This window comes from Elephas maximus, chromosome 3 (genome assembly GCF_024166365.1).
Source record: "Elephas maximus indicus isolate mEleMax1 chromosome 3, mEleMax1 primary haplotype, whole genome shotgun sequence".
Taxonomy (NCBI): domain Eukaryota; kingdom Metazoa; phylum Chordata; class Mammalia; order Proboscidea; family Elephantidae; genus Elephas; species Elephas maximus.
Genome location: NC_064821.1, coordinates 10,261,669 through 10,275,565, shown reverse-complemented (window position 1 = coordinate 10,275,565; position 13,897 = coordinate 10,261,669). Strand labels below are relative to the sequence as shown.

Here is a 13,897-nt window from a genome sequence, read left to right as displayed (position 1 = left end):
CAGGACCGGGCAGTGTTTCATTCTGTTGTACATGGGATCGCTAGGAGTCGGAACTGACTTGGTGGTACCTAACAACAACGTTTTAAAAATAATTTAAAAACACAAGTTAAAAAAAATCATCAGAATGGGACAGGTCACATTTTGGTTTCTTTTGGGTCACAATGCATCCTCTTTCAAACCTTCCTGGGCAAATCTATCTGAAAAAAAATTTTTTTTTCTTTTGGTGCGTTAAGTGAAAGTTTACAGAGCAAATTAGTTTCCCATTTGATAGTTTGTACATAAAGTGTTCTGTGACATTGGTTTCATTCCCTACCATGTGTCAGCACTCTTCGCATTTCTACCCTTGGATTTCCAGTTTCCTTTCGTCTGGACTTTCTACCGTCTCCTCTTTGGTTTTAGGCAAATCTTGTCCTGTTGAGCTCGTATAACTGATTGTTCTAAGAAATACATTTCTCTTGGGTGTTATTGTTTATTTTACAGTCCTGTCTACTGTTTGGCTGGAAAGTGGTCTCCAGGAATGACTTCAGTTCCAGGTCAGAAATGTGTCTTAGGGCCATTGTCTCGGGGGTTCCTCCAGTCTCTGTCAGATCAGTAAGTCTGGTCTTTTTTATGAATTTGATTTTTTGCTCTACATTTTTCCCACTCTATCCAGGACCCTCTGTTGTGATGCCAGTCAGAGTGGTCGGTAGTGGTAGCTGGGCACTATCTAGTTCTTCTGGTCTTGGGGTCATGTAGGCTGTGATTCATGTGGTCCATTAGTCCTTTGAACCAACTGCCCCCTTGAGTCTTTGGTTTTCTTCACTCTCCTTTGCTCCATATGAGAAGGGACCGATAGTTGTATCTTAGATGGCTGCGCACAAGGCTTTTAAGACCCCAGATGCTAATCACCAAAGTAGAATGCAGAACTCTGTCTTTATGAACTATGTTGTACCAATTGACATAGGTTCCCCAGAGTCTATGGTTCTTTGCCTTCAAGCCTAGGAACTTTCTCCCATGAAGTATTTGGTTATGTCTAAGAAGCTTCTATGACTGTGCCCTGGTGTGCTCTATCGTATACATGAATATATTTGCAGCACCTACAATTATGTATGTAGAAATACCCACAAGTAAAACTATATCTGCAGGTTGGTGTGCTCCCTTACACCCTTCCACACCTCTTTAGCATACCTATCTACTTATGTATCCATTTGTAGATTACTGTTTGTTAACACTATTGTTGCAGGATTGTCTGTGTTAATTACTGTAAAAATTTTTTTTTTTTTTTTTTTTTTACTGTAGTTGCCCTTTATTATTGCATTCCTCTCAGTGTATTCCTTTGCCTGGGTCATGCTATGCTGACTTCCCCCATATCATATATTGCCTTTCCCTTCACCAGTGTTAACATGCGTCTTCTATCTAGCTAGTAATTTTCCCTCCGTTCGCCTGGTAACCATCAAAGAACTTTTTTTTCTGTGTGTAAACCTTGTCTTGTTTTTTTTGTAATAGTGGTCTAATACAATATTTGTCCTTTTTTGATTGACTTAGTTCATGCAGCGTAATGCCCTCCAAATTCATCCATGTTGTGAGATGTTTTGCAGATTCCTTGTTACTCTTTATCATTGCATAGTATTCCATTATGCGTACCTACCACAGTTTGTCCATTCATCTATTGATGGGCACTTAGGTTGTTTCCATATTTTTGTTATTGTAATAATGTTGCAATGAACATGGTGTGCATATGTCTATTTGTGTCATGGCTCTTATTTCTTTAGGGTATATACCTAGAAGTAGGATTGCTGGATTATGTGGTATTTCTATTTCTAGATTTTTAGGGAAGCACCATACTGTTTTCCAAAGTGGTTATAGATCTGAAATATTTACCCAGTGTCCTAGATTAAGCTCGTTCTCAAACCAAAGCCATTATAATCCCTTTTCCCTCTATTCAAAACACTCCACTGACAACCCTTGGCATTCAAATCTCAACTCAAATGTCAACTCCTCTGAGAAACCACTCCTGACTATCCCTTGCTAAACTATCCTAGCCCTGACCCTAGTGGCTCTTTATCAGGGTTCACTGCTTTTTTTTTTTTTTAACAGTATCTGTCTACTCTGCACGCTTGGGGTCACCAGGAGTCAGAATCAACTCAACAGCAACTAGCAACCAATCACTACCATCCACCATCTGTCAGTCATACTGCAGTGGATCACACGCTGCTGTGATGCTGGGAGCTCTGCCACCAGTATTTCAAATACCAGCAGAGTCGTCCACAATGGACAGGTTTCAGTGGAGCTTCCAGACTAAGGCAGACTTGGAAGAAAGGCCTGGCAATCTACTTCTGAAAGTTAGCCAATGAAAATCTTATGCATCACAACAGAACATAGTCTGACTCATTTGTTTTTTGGACACACCATCAGGAGGGATCAATCGCTGGAGGAAGATATCATGTTTGTTGAGGTAGAGAGCCGGCCAGGTCAAGGAAGGCCCTCAGAGAGGTGAAATGGTACAGTAGCAGCAATGATGGACTCAAACATGCTGGAGATTGTGAGGATGATGCAGGACTGGGCAATATTCCGTTCTGTTGTACATAAGTTTGCCATGAGTCAGAGTCGACTTGATGGCAGCTAACAACAATATCACTATTACAAATTATCTTGTCCAGTTGTTGTTTACTTGGAGATTATCTGTCTCCCCCTACTAGACAATGAGTTACATGGGAATTTGGACCTTGGATGTCTTGTTTATCTCTGCATAGCCACACCCAGCACAAAGCCTAGCATGGACCATGAATTCGGTAGCTACTTGGTGGAAGGGAGAGAAAGAGAGAGGGAAGGAAGAAGGGAGAGGGGAAAGAAGGAAGGAAGAAGGGAGGAAGGAAGGAGGGAAGGAAAAAGGGAGGAAAGAAGGAAGAAGAGGATGAGGGAACAAGGGAAGGAGGAAGGAAGGAGGGAATGAGGGAACAAGGAGGGAGGGAGGAGAGAGGGATGGATGAAGGGAGGGAGAAAGGGAAGAAGAGAAGGAGGGGGAAGGAAGAGTAGGAGGAAGGAAGGAAGGAGGGAGGGAAGAAGGAAAGAAACAGGGAGAAAGGAGGGAGGGAGGGATGAAGGGAGGGAAGTAGTGAGGAGGGAGGGAGCAAGGAAGGAATTGCATTTTTCTAGCTACAATGACCACTACTGCTATTGCTCTTGTCTTGTTCATGTAATTATCATCCACTCTCCAAAGGGGTCTTCAGGGAGAGGGCTGTCACTCACCGATTATGCATCCCGTAGCCCTGTGGCTGTGCACTGGCAGAAATAACCACCACCAGTGCTGGGAGCCCGTAGCCAAAGGCACAGAGGTGCAGCATCTTGATGTTGCGAGAGCTGAAGTAATTCACCACCTTCAGGTTCCTGACCATCAGGAAGAGCATCACAGCTTCCACCAGCATCCAGAAGAAGCAGGCGAGGAAAAGGTAGTGCAGGATGCCTGCGATGATGGCACAGCCAGTCTGGAGAGGGGAAGCATGCACACTCAGGGTGCTCCTCCCCAGGGAGCAGGCTCAGGGGTGTGGGGAGGGCAGGGGAAGGGCTGCCTTGACCAGAGTTCCTCAAACGTGGCCATTCATTCACTCCACAAATATTTATTTCTAGCATGTCTCTAGTGGATATTTGCTGTTTTCACCAGCCAGCAACCATTCTGCCATGTTCCCTAACAGATCCCCAAATTCCTCCAGCAGAAGAATGTTTTGCCCCCTCAAGGACAGGAAAAGAATCAAGTTAGGTCACCAGATGTTATGGTTAAGAAAAAATTCTTAGCCATAAGTGGCACCATCCCTTTGGAAGGGTGGCCAACCACCCCCATTTGCCTGGTACTGAGGTTACCCAGGACTGGTGACTTTTCAGTGCTACAACCGGGGGAGTTTAGGACAAACTGGGTGGTTGATCACCCTGCTTTAGGGGATGTTTAGAGACATGTTGTTGTGTGCCATCAATTTTGACTCATAGCAACCCCATGTGATAGAGTAGAACTGCCCCACAGGGTTTCCTAGGCTGCAATCTTTTTGGAAGCAGACCGCCAGGCCTTTTCTCCCACACATCTGCTGGGTAGGTTTGAAACACTGACCTTCTGGTTAGCAGCCAAGCACTTAACCATAGCACCACCAGGGCTACTTGTTTGGGGATATGGGGGTCAGCAAACTTCTCCCCATGGGCCACCTGATTGTTTTTGTAAATAAAGTTTTATTGGCACACAGCCACGCCCATTTAGGTCTTATCTGTGGTGCTCTTGCTATACAATGGCAGAGTAGAGTAGCTGAGGCAGACTTCATGGTCCCCAAAGCTGTCTGGACCTTTACAGAAGAAAATTTGCTGACCTCTGGTCAAAATGTTGAGCAGGGAGCTAGGAGCATTTAGTTCTCATGCTAGGTGTCCTACAGTGAGGGGCGGTCTTGCGTGAAGAAAAATCATTCCACCCAAAATGTCAATAGCACTCCTTTCGGGAACCCCTGTAAGTGTCTAGCACCATCATAGGAGATGACCTCTGGCCAAAGGTCTTGCCCTTGTGGGACTCACAGTCTAGTGGTTTGTTTGTCTGTTTGGGTGCCATTGAGTCTATTCTGACTTATGGTGACCCCATATGACAGAGTAGAACTGCCCCATAGGGTTCTCTAGGCTGTAATCCTCACAGGAGCAGATTGCCAAGTCTTTCTCCGATGGAGATGTTGGGTGGGTTCAAATTTCCAACCTTTTAGGTTAGTGTTGTTGTTAGGTGTCATTGAGTCAATTGCAACTCAATGCAATTCCATGTGACAGAGTAGAACTGCCCCCACAGTATTTTCTAGGCTATAATCTTTACGGGAGCAGATTGCCAGGTCTTTCTCCTGAAGAGCCTCTGGGTGTGTTCAAACCACCAACATTTTGGTTAGCAGCTGAGTGCTTAACCATTACACCACCAGGGCTCCTTACAGTCTAGTGGGGGAGGTAGATATTAGAAAAGTAAAACAACAAACCATTGATAAGATTTCAAAGAAGAGCTGGGGGAAAATGAAAACAAACAAGAGTTTTAAGAGAAAGTAGGGTTTCTCAGCTATGGCACTATTGACATTTGGGGCCAGATAATTCTTGGTTGTTGAGGGACGTCTTGTGAACTGTACAGTGTTGAGCAGCATCCCTGGCCTCCACCCACTAAATGCCAGTAGCACCAGGGCCCTTCATTGGTGACAACCACAAATGTCTCCAGACATTGCCAAATGTCCCCTGGGGGCAATATCACCACTCACACCAGTTGACAACCACTGGTATGTTGTTATTGGGTGCCACTGAGTTGATTCTAACTCAGAGAGACCCTACAGGACAAGCTAGAGCTGCCCCATAGTTTTTCCAGGCTATAATCTTTACGGGAGCAGATCACCAGATCTTTCTCCCGCAGAGCTGCTGTGTGGGTTTGAACTGCCGAACTTTTGGTTAGCGGCCTAGCGTGTAACTGTTGCACTGCCACGGCTCCTTAACCACTGGTATAGAGAGTAACAATAGGGGGGACCACATTAGATGAGGGAAGTGATTTTAGACTGAGGCCTATCATAAGAAGGAGTCAACCTGATGAGGAAGTGAGGGAGAAGCATTATGGGCGGAGGGAGCAGCAAGTGCAGAGGCCCTGAGGCAGGACCAAGCACTCAGGGAGTCAGGCAGGGATGAGCAGAGGCAGATGTGGAGACCATGAACCTGGGTGGGATATAGGGACACAGCTAAAGGGGTGTGAGACCTGGTTGTCAGTCTTGTCTACACCGGTGAGGAAGAGCGTCTTGGCCAGGAACAGGCACACACAGAGGTGCAGGTGGAGGTAGGTGTTGTGGTTACGGATGGCACGACACAGCAGGAATGTGGCGATGGCCAAGGCGAGGCACACCAGGGAGATGACTATGCCCACGTGGCTAATCACGTACAAGGAAAACTCCATCTGTCAGTAAGGAGATCTGCTATTAGCCTTAGAAATGGAGCACAATCTCCACCAGCAGGAAAAAGAATTATCCACACCCCCGGCTTGGGCAGAAGGGGCTCAGGGCCTTTTCTCCCTCTGAAGCTCAGCGTGGGCTGGATATTGTCTGTAATTGTTCCTTGTCATCCATTGGCACCCATTCCCACCCCATGCTAGTCCCACCCCATTCATTGCGGGGGCAGGACGGCTACAAACTACATTTCCCAGAACTCCCTGAGACCAAGGTCTGAGATGTGATTTAGGTTTTCCAATGAGATGCATCTGTGCAGGTTTGGAAGGCAGAAGGGACTCAGACACCACCTTTCTGTGGTGATGTTGGAAGACTAGTAGGCGCAGCAGACAAGAGTTAGCCATGGGCATTCCAACTGTCCAGTCCCCAATTTCGTGAGTGTGGGGCTTACAGGGCCACAGCAGTTTCTGACCTCTGTATCCCAGCTTCCAGAGCTGACCTTGAAACCAAAACCCAAGTGGCAGCCTCTGACTTCAACTCCTTCATTCCTTTCCATGATTTTGTGAGCATTCAATTCCCTGTATTAAATCCCTTTCTCCTTGAAATACCTGGAGTGGTTTCTGTTCTTTGCACTGAACCCCAACTAATATGTGGACATTCTGAGAATCCCCAGCTTCAGGGAGGGGGACATAACAAGCCAAGTCCTTCACCTCTGCCATTATTCATAATTAATTTTTTTTAATTTATTTGAGTGTGGTCTGTGTGTACAGCTTTATGTTAAAGATACACCAGACATCATCTCTTGGGCCCCTGTCTATGATATTGCTACACAGAAGTTAGGAAAATGGACTACAGTTCTGCCAGTTTCTAGCTGTATGATCTTGGACAAGACACTTTAACTGTTCTGTGCCTCAGTTTCCTCATCAGTTAAAAAAGGATAATAGTAACTACCTTATAGGATTGTTTTGGGAGGACTGAATGAAAATACTTAAAGTACTTACAACTGTGCCAGAAACTCATTGCTGTAGAGTCGATTCTGACTAATAGAGACCCTATAGAACAAAGTAGAACTGCCCCATAGAGTTTCCAAGGCTTTAAATCTATTCAGAAGCAGACTGCCACATCTGTCTCCACCAGGGTGCCTGGTGAGTTTGAACTGCTAACCTTTCGGTTAGCAACCAAGCACTTAACCACTGCACCACCAGGGCTCCTTTGCCAGAAACAGTACATGCTATACAAGTGTAACTATCATCATTTTTTTTTTCCTCATTTCTGAAATGAGAACTGAGCTCAGCTCAGAGAGGTTAAATGACTTAACCAAGGTTGCACAGCTAAAAAGTGATAGAGACGGGACTAGAAACTAGACTCAGTCTTGATCTAGAGCTAGTTCTCTTAAGGCTTAACCCATGTTGTGTTGTTGTTGTTGTTGTTGTTGTGTGCTGTAGAGTTGATTCTAACTCACAGTGACCCTATAGGACAAAATAGAACTGCCCTATAGGGTTTCCAAGGCTGTAAGTCTTTTTTTTAAGTCTTTACAGGAGCAATTGCCAGGTCTTTTCTTCCGTGGAGCTGCTCGTGGGTTCAAACCATCGACCTTTTGGTTAGTAGCTGAGTGCTTAACCATTGCACCACCAGGACTCCTGGTCCTAAGCCATAAAAAAAAAGCTATATGGTCCCCCAATTAGCATTTAGGGAATCCCTGCCAGGGAATCAGACCTCAAGTCTGGAGTAAGGGGCAAGTACTCCCTCTCACCACAACACTAATGAGAATGGCTCTCCTTCTCTAGTGCATCCAGCCCTTCACCAAGACCCACGTCATAGTGCATCTCCTTCCCAATCTCCCCCAGCTCTTACCAACACACCTCTGAATTCATACAGCACAATCTCTTGCTCCAGTCGTATGATTTAGTGGAAAGGGCATGGCCTTTGGAGCCAGACTGACCTGGGTTCGAATCCCACCTCCACCACTTACTGACTTCATGACTAGACAGGCTACTGAGCCTCAGTCTCCATTTCTACAAAATGGGTTTGACAAAACTGAATTTACAGGCTCTGACGCTTTGAGGTGGAATCGACTCAACCGCACTGGGCTGGGTTTTTGGGGTTAAGGATTAAAGCTAATGAGAAATAAAGGGCCTGGCACACAGTAGGTGCTGAGTAGACAGGATTTGTGATTGGTATTGTGCCTACACCTGTTTAGGGTCATTATTTCTCATTTTATACCTGAGTTTCATGAATTCCCCAAGAATAAAGGCCTGGCACACAGCTCTTCTGTCCCCGTGACTGCCTCCCACAACACCCAGTCCATGAGGGACACATAACAGATATTTAGTAACTATTTTTCCATTGGACTTGGGGCCAGACCATTGGGGAGCCAGTGCACAGGCCACTGGTACTGACCGTGAGCTCCCCGGAAGCCATGATGATGGCCAGGTTCGACACCTGATTACAGCTGCAGACGGTACGCATCTCGGAAGCTTCAAGGACCACACAGCCAGAGGGTGTCCACCTCCCGCCCTCCACCTCCGTGCTCCAGGAAACACATATAGGCTTATCAAACTTCTGCTTTGGCTGAAAAATCAAAGACCCTGGTCACCTAAGAGTTCCTCTCAAATGGATTCGATGTGACCAAACTCCAGACTCATTTGGAGCAAGAAGATTGGATTATGATCTACAGGGAAGAGAGAAAAATGTGAAAACCCCAACAAGCAGTGATGGCCAATATGGTGAGGTGGCCCACACTCTAGTTGCTACGGTAAACTCCCCTTTTCCTAAAATCCATCATAAGGCCTTCTGCGTAGTCATTCATTTGTTCACTCATTCATTCATCAAGGCGGTTCCGACTCATAGCAACCCCATGCACAGCACAATGAAACACTGCCCGGTCCTGCACCATCCTCACAATCATTGTTATGTTTGAGCCCATTGTTGCAGCCACTGTGTCCACCCATCTCGTGGAGGGGCTTCCTCTTTCTTGATGACCCTCCACTTTACCAAACATGATGAAAGATAAATCTGACTTATCCAGATGAAAAATGTTGAGTTGGGGGTATGGGGTGAGAGCAGGGTGTTCTGAGCAGAAGAAATGGCGCGTGCAAATGTCCTGAGGTAAGAAGAAGATTAGTGCCTTTCCAGAACCGAGATCAGATCAGGGTTGCCATAGAGCAGTGAGCGAGACAGAGAGGAGTAAGAGATGGAGCTGGGTATGATTCTGGCCCAGAATCAAACATGCCAATTAATGGGTCGATGGGGAACTCTCCAGAACATTCCATCAGGCTAATGATAAAGACACCTGATACTTATGAGAAAAGAAAAAATATTTATAAAAAATGCAGAAACAAGAAAATGACAAATTTAACAGAAAAAAATCTGTTAACCGGCTGGGGAATATTAAAAGAGTATTATTGAGAGAAAAATGTATCAAGTTTCATTCTGACAGATAGCTTATGTCAGATTCACGAAAGTGAAGGAATATCTTGGATTCCAGAGCTGTGTCTCTACCGCTGACTGGCACAGTGAAGTTGTTGTTGTTGCCCAGCATCATCGAGACGATTCTGACTCATAGTGACCCCATGTGACCAGAGTAGAACTGCCCCAGAGGGTTTTCTTGGCTGTAATCTTTATGATAGTAGATCACCAGGTCTTTCTCTTGCAGAGCTGTTGAGTGGGTTCGAACCTCCAGCCTTTCGGTCAGCAGCCAAGCTACTCAACCATTGCACCACCTGGGCTCCTTGGCACAGTCCTAGCTAACGTCTAAACTGGTAGCTGTTCCTGCATCAATCAACATGACAATCTATGGAGGAACACCCCGTCGAAATAAGAGAGCTCCTTCTGCTAAAAGCGATGGGAAAACTTGGAGACAGATAAGGGTCATATTTGCACAACAGAGTGAGCACAATTAATATCACTACGTCGTACGAGGGAAGAATGTTGAAATGGCAAATGTTCTGTTACATACTCTACTCGGTAAAAAAAAGAAAAAGAAAAAATCAGAAAAATAAGAGAGCTTATTCTTCTAGAGGTGGGTTCTGTGAACGGGCTTGCCCTGCTAGACACTGTGGAAGCTTGCTCCCTTGCTGGGTCCCCCTCACAAACAAGAGTTAAACCTACTGAAGGACAGGAAGTTCCTAATGGGTAGACCGGGGCTCAGTGGGGCGTGTAACACAAACCTGGATATTCTCCAGAGTGTACATGATTGGCTCTGAGAAGCCATCTTTCTTCTCCCCAGTCATGATGCCCCCAACAATTCGAGAATTCATCTTCAGCTTCCTCTTGGAGTTGGCCAAGGAGTCCTGGAGGTCTTGGAAGTAGCTTTCATCTAAAACAGACTCCATGCCCACAAAGGAGACAAAAGCCACCCCAGTGGTGCCTGCAAGTTCACCAAAAGAAAATAAGAGGGAATCGTTTGCAAAGTGGTTGTATAGATGTCCCAAAACACATGATTTAATACCCCATGCACCTTACTGGTCTGTTCTGAGGCTTGAAATACCATTGGACTTCCAAAGCAGTGACCTTCCCTTACCAGAACCATAAAAATTCCTGAGGTGCTATTATCTGGACAAATCTTGGCTAAGTTTAAAAATAAATTTGAATTGCTTTTCATACATGGTGTGAGATAGGGGTTCACGTTCGTTCTTTTGTTGTGGGGACAATGAACTTCTGTTAAACCGGCTGCCATCGAGTCAGCTTGGACTCATGGCAACCCCATGTGGCAGAGTAGAACTGCCCCATAGCATTTCCTAGGCTGTAATCTTTATTTTTTTTTTTCTAATCTTTATGGGAGCAGACTGCCATATCTTTCTTCTGTGGAGCTGCTGGTGGGTTCGAGCGACCGACCTTTTGGTTAGCAGCCAAACACTTAGCCACTGTGCCACCAGGGCCCCTTATGTTAAGGGTGATGAAATACTTGTTGTGAAATGGATAATGGCGGTGGTTGAACAACATCATGATCATAATGAATGTGTTACAAAGTAGAACTACTCCATAGAGTTTTCTTGGCTGTAATCTTTATGGAAGGAGTTTTTGCCAGACCTTTCTTCCACAGAGCAACTAGGTGGGTTCGAACTGCCAACCTTAAGGTTAGCAACCGAGGGAAAACCACTTGTGCCACCCGGGCTTCAACATTTTGTTACATATATAGAAATGTCTTGTCACATACATGTAAGTGTTCTGTTACATAGATACAAATGTTTTGTTACATATATATGTTTTGTTACATACACGTAAGTCATTCTGTTACACACATATGTTTCCTTACACATATATTTACCACAATAAATATGCAAATAAATAAATTTGCATTTGTGTTTTTAAGGGACAGTTTAATTTAGCATTGGGAAATAAGCCCTCCACCCACATTCATGGTTATTCTTGTTCAGTCTCTATGGGGGGCTTCCCTTCACTGCCTGCCCTTTCAACGTCGTTGCACTTTGGGGATGTGTGTTAGACTTGCTCCTTTTCCCATCCATCCCTAAGGCTCCCTTCACCATCTCCAAGCTGATGGCTCCCATAGACCTGCCAGAGGGACTCCTTGGCACCTAAGAGGTGAGCAACAAATAGCTGCTGATTGGAGGCACTGCAACCACTCTCCTGGATTCTTGGGCATGTCTGTACCCGTGGATTCAGATTCCTCAATGGTGGAACACCCGATCCTCATCTCATCCCCTTTGGCTTTCAAGTGAAAGACGACATTCTCTTCAATGCATTCTTCTTTGATAACTTTGCTCTCAATGTCTGAAAGGAGAAAGGGAGAATTTGCATGAGGTGACGCAAAAAGTGACTCCTGAATTTGGTTTCTGTCCATAGAAGCTACACCTCCACAGTTGCAAGCAAAGGAAAGAATGGAAAGGTCAGCTCAACCTGGGGCAGGCCTTGAACCCCCTGATGAATGGCAGGGAGATGGTAGCATCAAGCAAATGAGAAAACCAGCTGGAATTTTAGGAGTGAGCTCTCACATCTTAGGGGTAAAGCTGCATCGGGGACAGGTGGAGTTGAAGTCAGCAGTGATGTAGACAGCAGAGTCAAGATCTTCTGGCCACTCCAAATTTAGACAAGTTTTCCAAACCCAAAGTAGTCTCTGGGTAGTGCAAATGGTTAACCAATGCTTGACCACTAACCAGAAGCTTGGAATTCTGAGTCCACCCAGAGGCACCCCAGAAGAAAGGCCTGGCAATCTACTTCTGAAAAATAAGCCATTAAAAATGCCATGGAGTGGTTCTACTTTCACACACGTGGAGTCGCCATGAGTTGGAATCAGCTCAATGGCAACCGATCAGGGAGTCCCTGGGTGGTGCAAATAGTTAACGTGCTTGGCTGCTAACTGAAAGGTTGGCACTTCGAGTCCACCTAGAGACACCTTGGAAGAAAGGCCGGGCAATCTAATTCTGAAAACTCAGCCATGGAAAACTTGATGGAGCACAGTTCTACTCTGACACACTTGGGGTCGCCGTGAGTGGGGGTTGACTCGACAACAACTGTTTTTTAAATGTTTTGTATCCATCCTGGTACCAAATTGGGGCTCTGCTCTGTGTTGCCCTCACTTTGGGGCCCAGGCAGATGTAACAGCCGTGATCTAGAACATTGCCAGTTACTATGGCATAAGGAAAGAAAGTTCTGGAAGGTCTCATGCTGGCAACCATTTTATTCATAATTCATGGGCCTGGACTAGTCACAAAAATCCCACCTAATCCCAAAGTAGCCAGAAAGTACAATGCTACCATGGCCCCAGAAGAGAAAGCTGGAAGTATCTGAACAGAGAAAATGGCTATCATACCTTAACACACGGCATATAGTAAGCAGTCAATACATGTTTGTTGAATGACTTAATGACACACTCTTAGCGCTCAATGCAAGCACTCTTGCCAAGCACTCTGCAATGTTGTTAATATGATTAGGCTTGCTCTGCTGTGAATTCAATGTTTTGAAACAGTTGCAAAAATAGGAAGGTGAGAAAGTCATGGGGAATCACATTGCTAGGGTCACCCCTCAAAATCAGCACCCAGGTGGTAACTTAGCATGAAGGGTACGTCCTACCTAAGGCTTCAGTCTGAACAGTCTGACTGCCGTTCTGTGAGGGTTTCAGGAAAGCTGCCAGCGCCGTCCTCTCCACACTCTCCAGCACAACCGTGGCCAGCACGGCCTTCTCCTCCTTGGTGAAGTTGGACCACACGGTTCGTTGTTCAAGCACAGCAGTGAAGCTCTCAACTATTCTCTGCAAAGAAAGACGTCACTCTCTCTCTGTGACTCACCCTCTTTCTCTCTCCTGTACATTATGTTTATTGTATTATATATATATATACCCATTGCTGTTGAGCCGATTCCAACTCACAGTGACCCCACAGGGTTTCCTAGGCTGTAAATCTCTACAGAAGCAGACTGCCACGTCTTCCTCCCACAGAGCCTCTGGTGGTTTTGAGCCATCAAGCTTCCAGTCACCAGTCAATCAATTTAACCACTGTGCCACCAGGGCTCCGTTTATATAAATATATATATGACATATATATACACATATATTGTTGTTGTTAGGTGCCGCCGAGTCTATTTCAATCCATAGGGACCCTATGTGACAGAGTACAACTGCACCATATGGTTTTCTTGGCTGTAATCTTTACAGAAGCAGGTCACCAGGCCTTACTTCCAAGGCTCTGCTGGGTGGATTCAAACAGCCAATCTTCCTGTGAGCAGCCAAGTACCTAACTGATGCACCACACGGGCTCCTCATATTATATTTTATACACAGAGGGAGAACAAATGGTTAACACACTCAGCTGCTAATTGAAAGGTTGGAGGTTTGGGTCCATCCAGAGGCACCTTGGAAGAAAGGCCAGGCGATCTACTTCTGAAAAACCAGCCATTGAAAACCCTACGGAGCACAGTTCTCCTCTGCCACACACACGGTCACCATGAGTCAGAAGCAACTTGACAGCAGTTGGTTTAGTGTGTGTGTGTGTGTATGTGTTGCCTCTCTCTCTCACCAGTGAAATAACAGCTGTTCTCTC

General features: G+C 45.5%; 1 protein-coding gene across 1 annotated transcript in view; it reads right to left on the bottom strand.

Moving 5' to 3' along the window:
* The window catches only part of ADGRE1 (adhesion G protein-coupled receptor E1), a 216,419-nt gene that overhangs the window by 178,243 nt on the left and 24,279 nt on the right, over positions 1-13,897 (bottom strand). Inside the window, exons 10-15 of the mRNA XM_049876615.1 lie at positions 12,933-13,110; positions 11,514-11,633; positions 10,070-10,269; positions 8,301-8,471; positions 5,717-5,911; positions 3,229-3,464 (exon numbers count right to left, since the gene is read on the bottom strand). Of these exons, the coding sequence (XP_049732572.1) occupies positions 3,229-3,464; positions 5,717-5,911; positions 8,301-8,471; positions 10,070-10,269; positions 11,514-11,633; positions 12,933-13,110 (1,100 nt within the window). The remainder of the gene's footprint in view (positions 1-3,228; positions 3,465-5,716; positions 5,912-8,300; positions 8,472-10,069; positions 10,270-11,513; positions 11,634-12,932; positions 13,111-13,897) is intronic.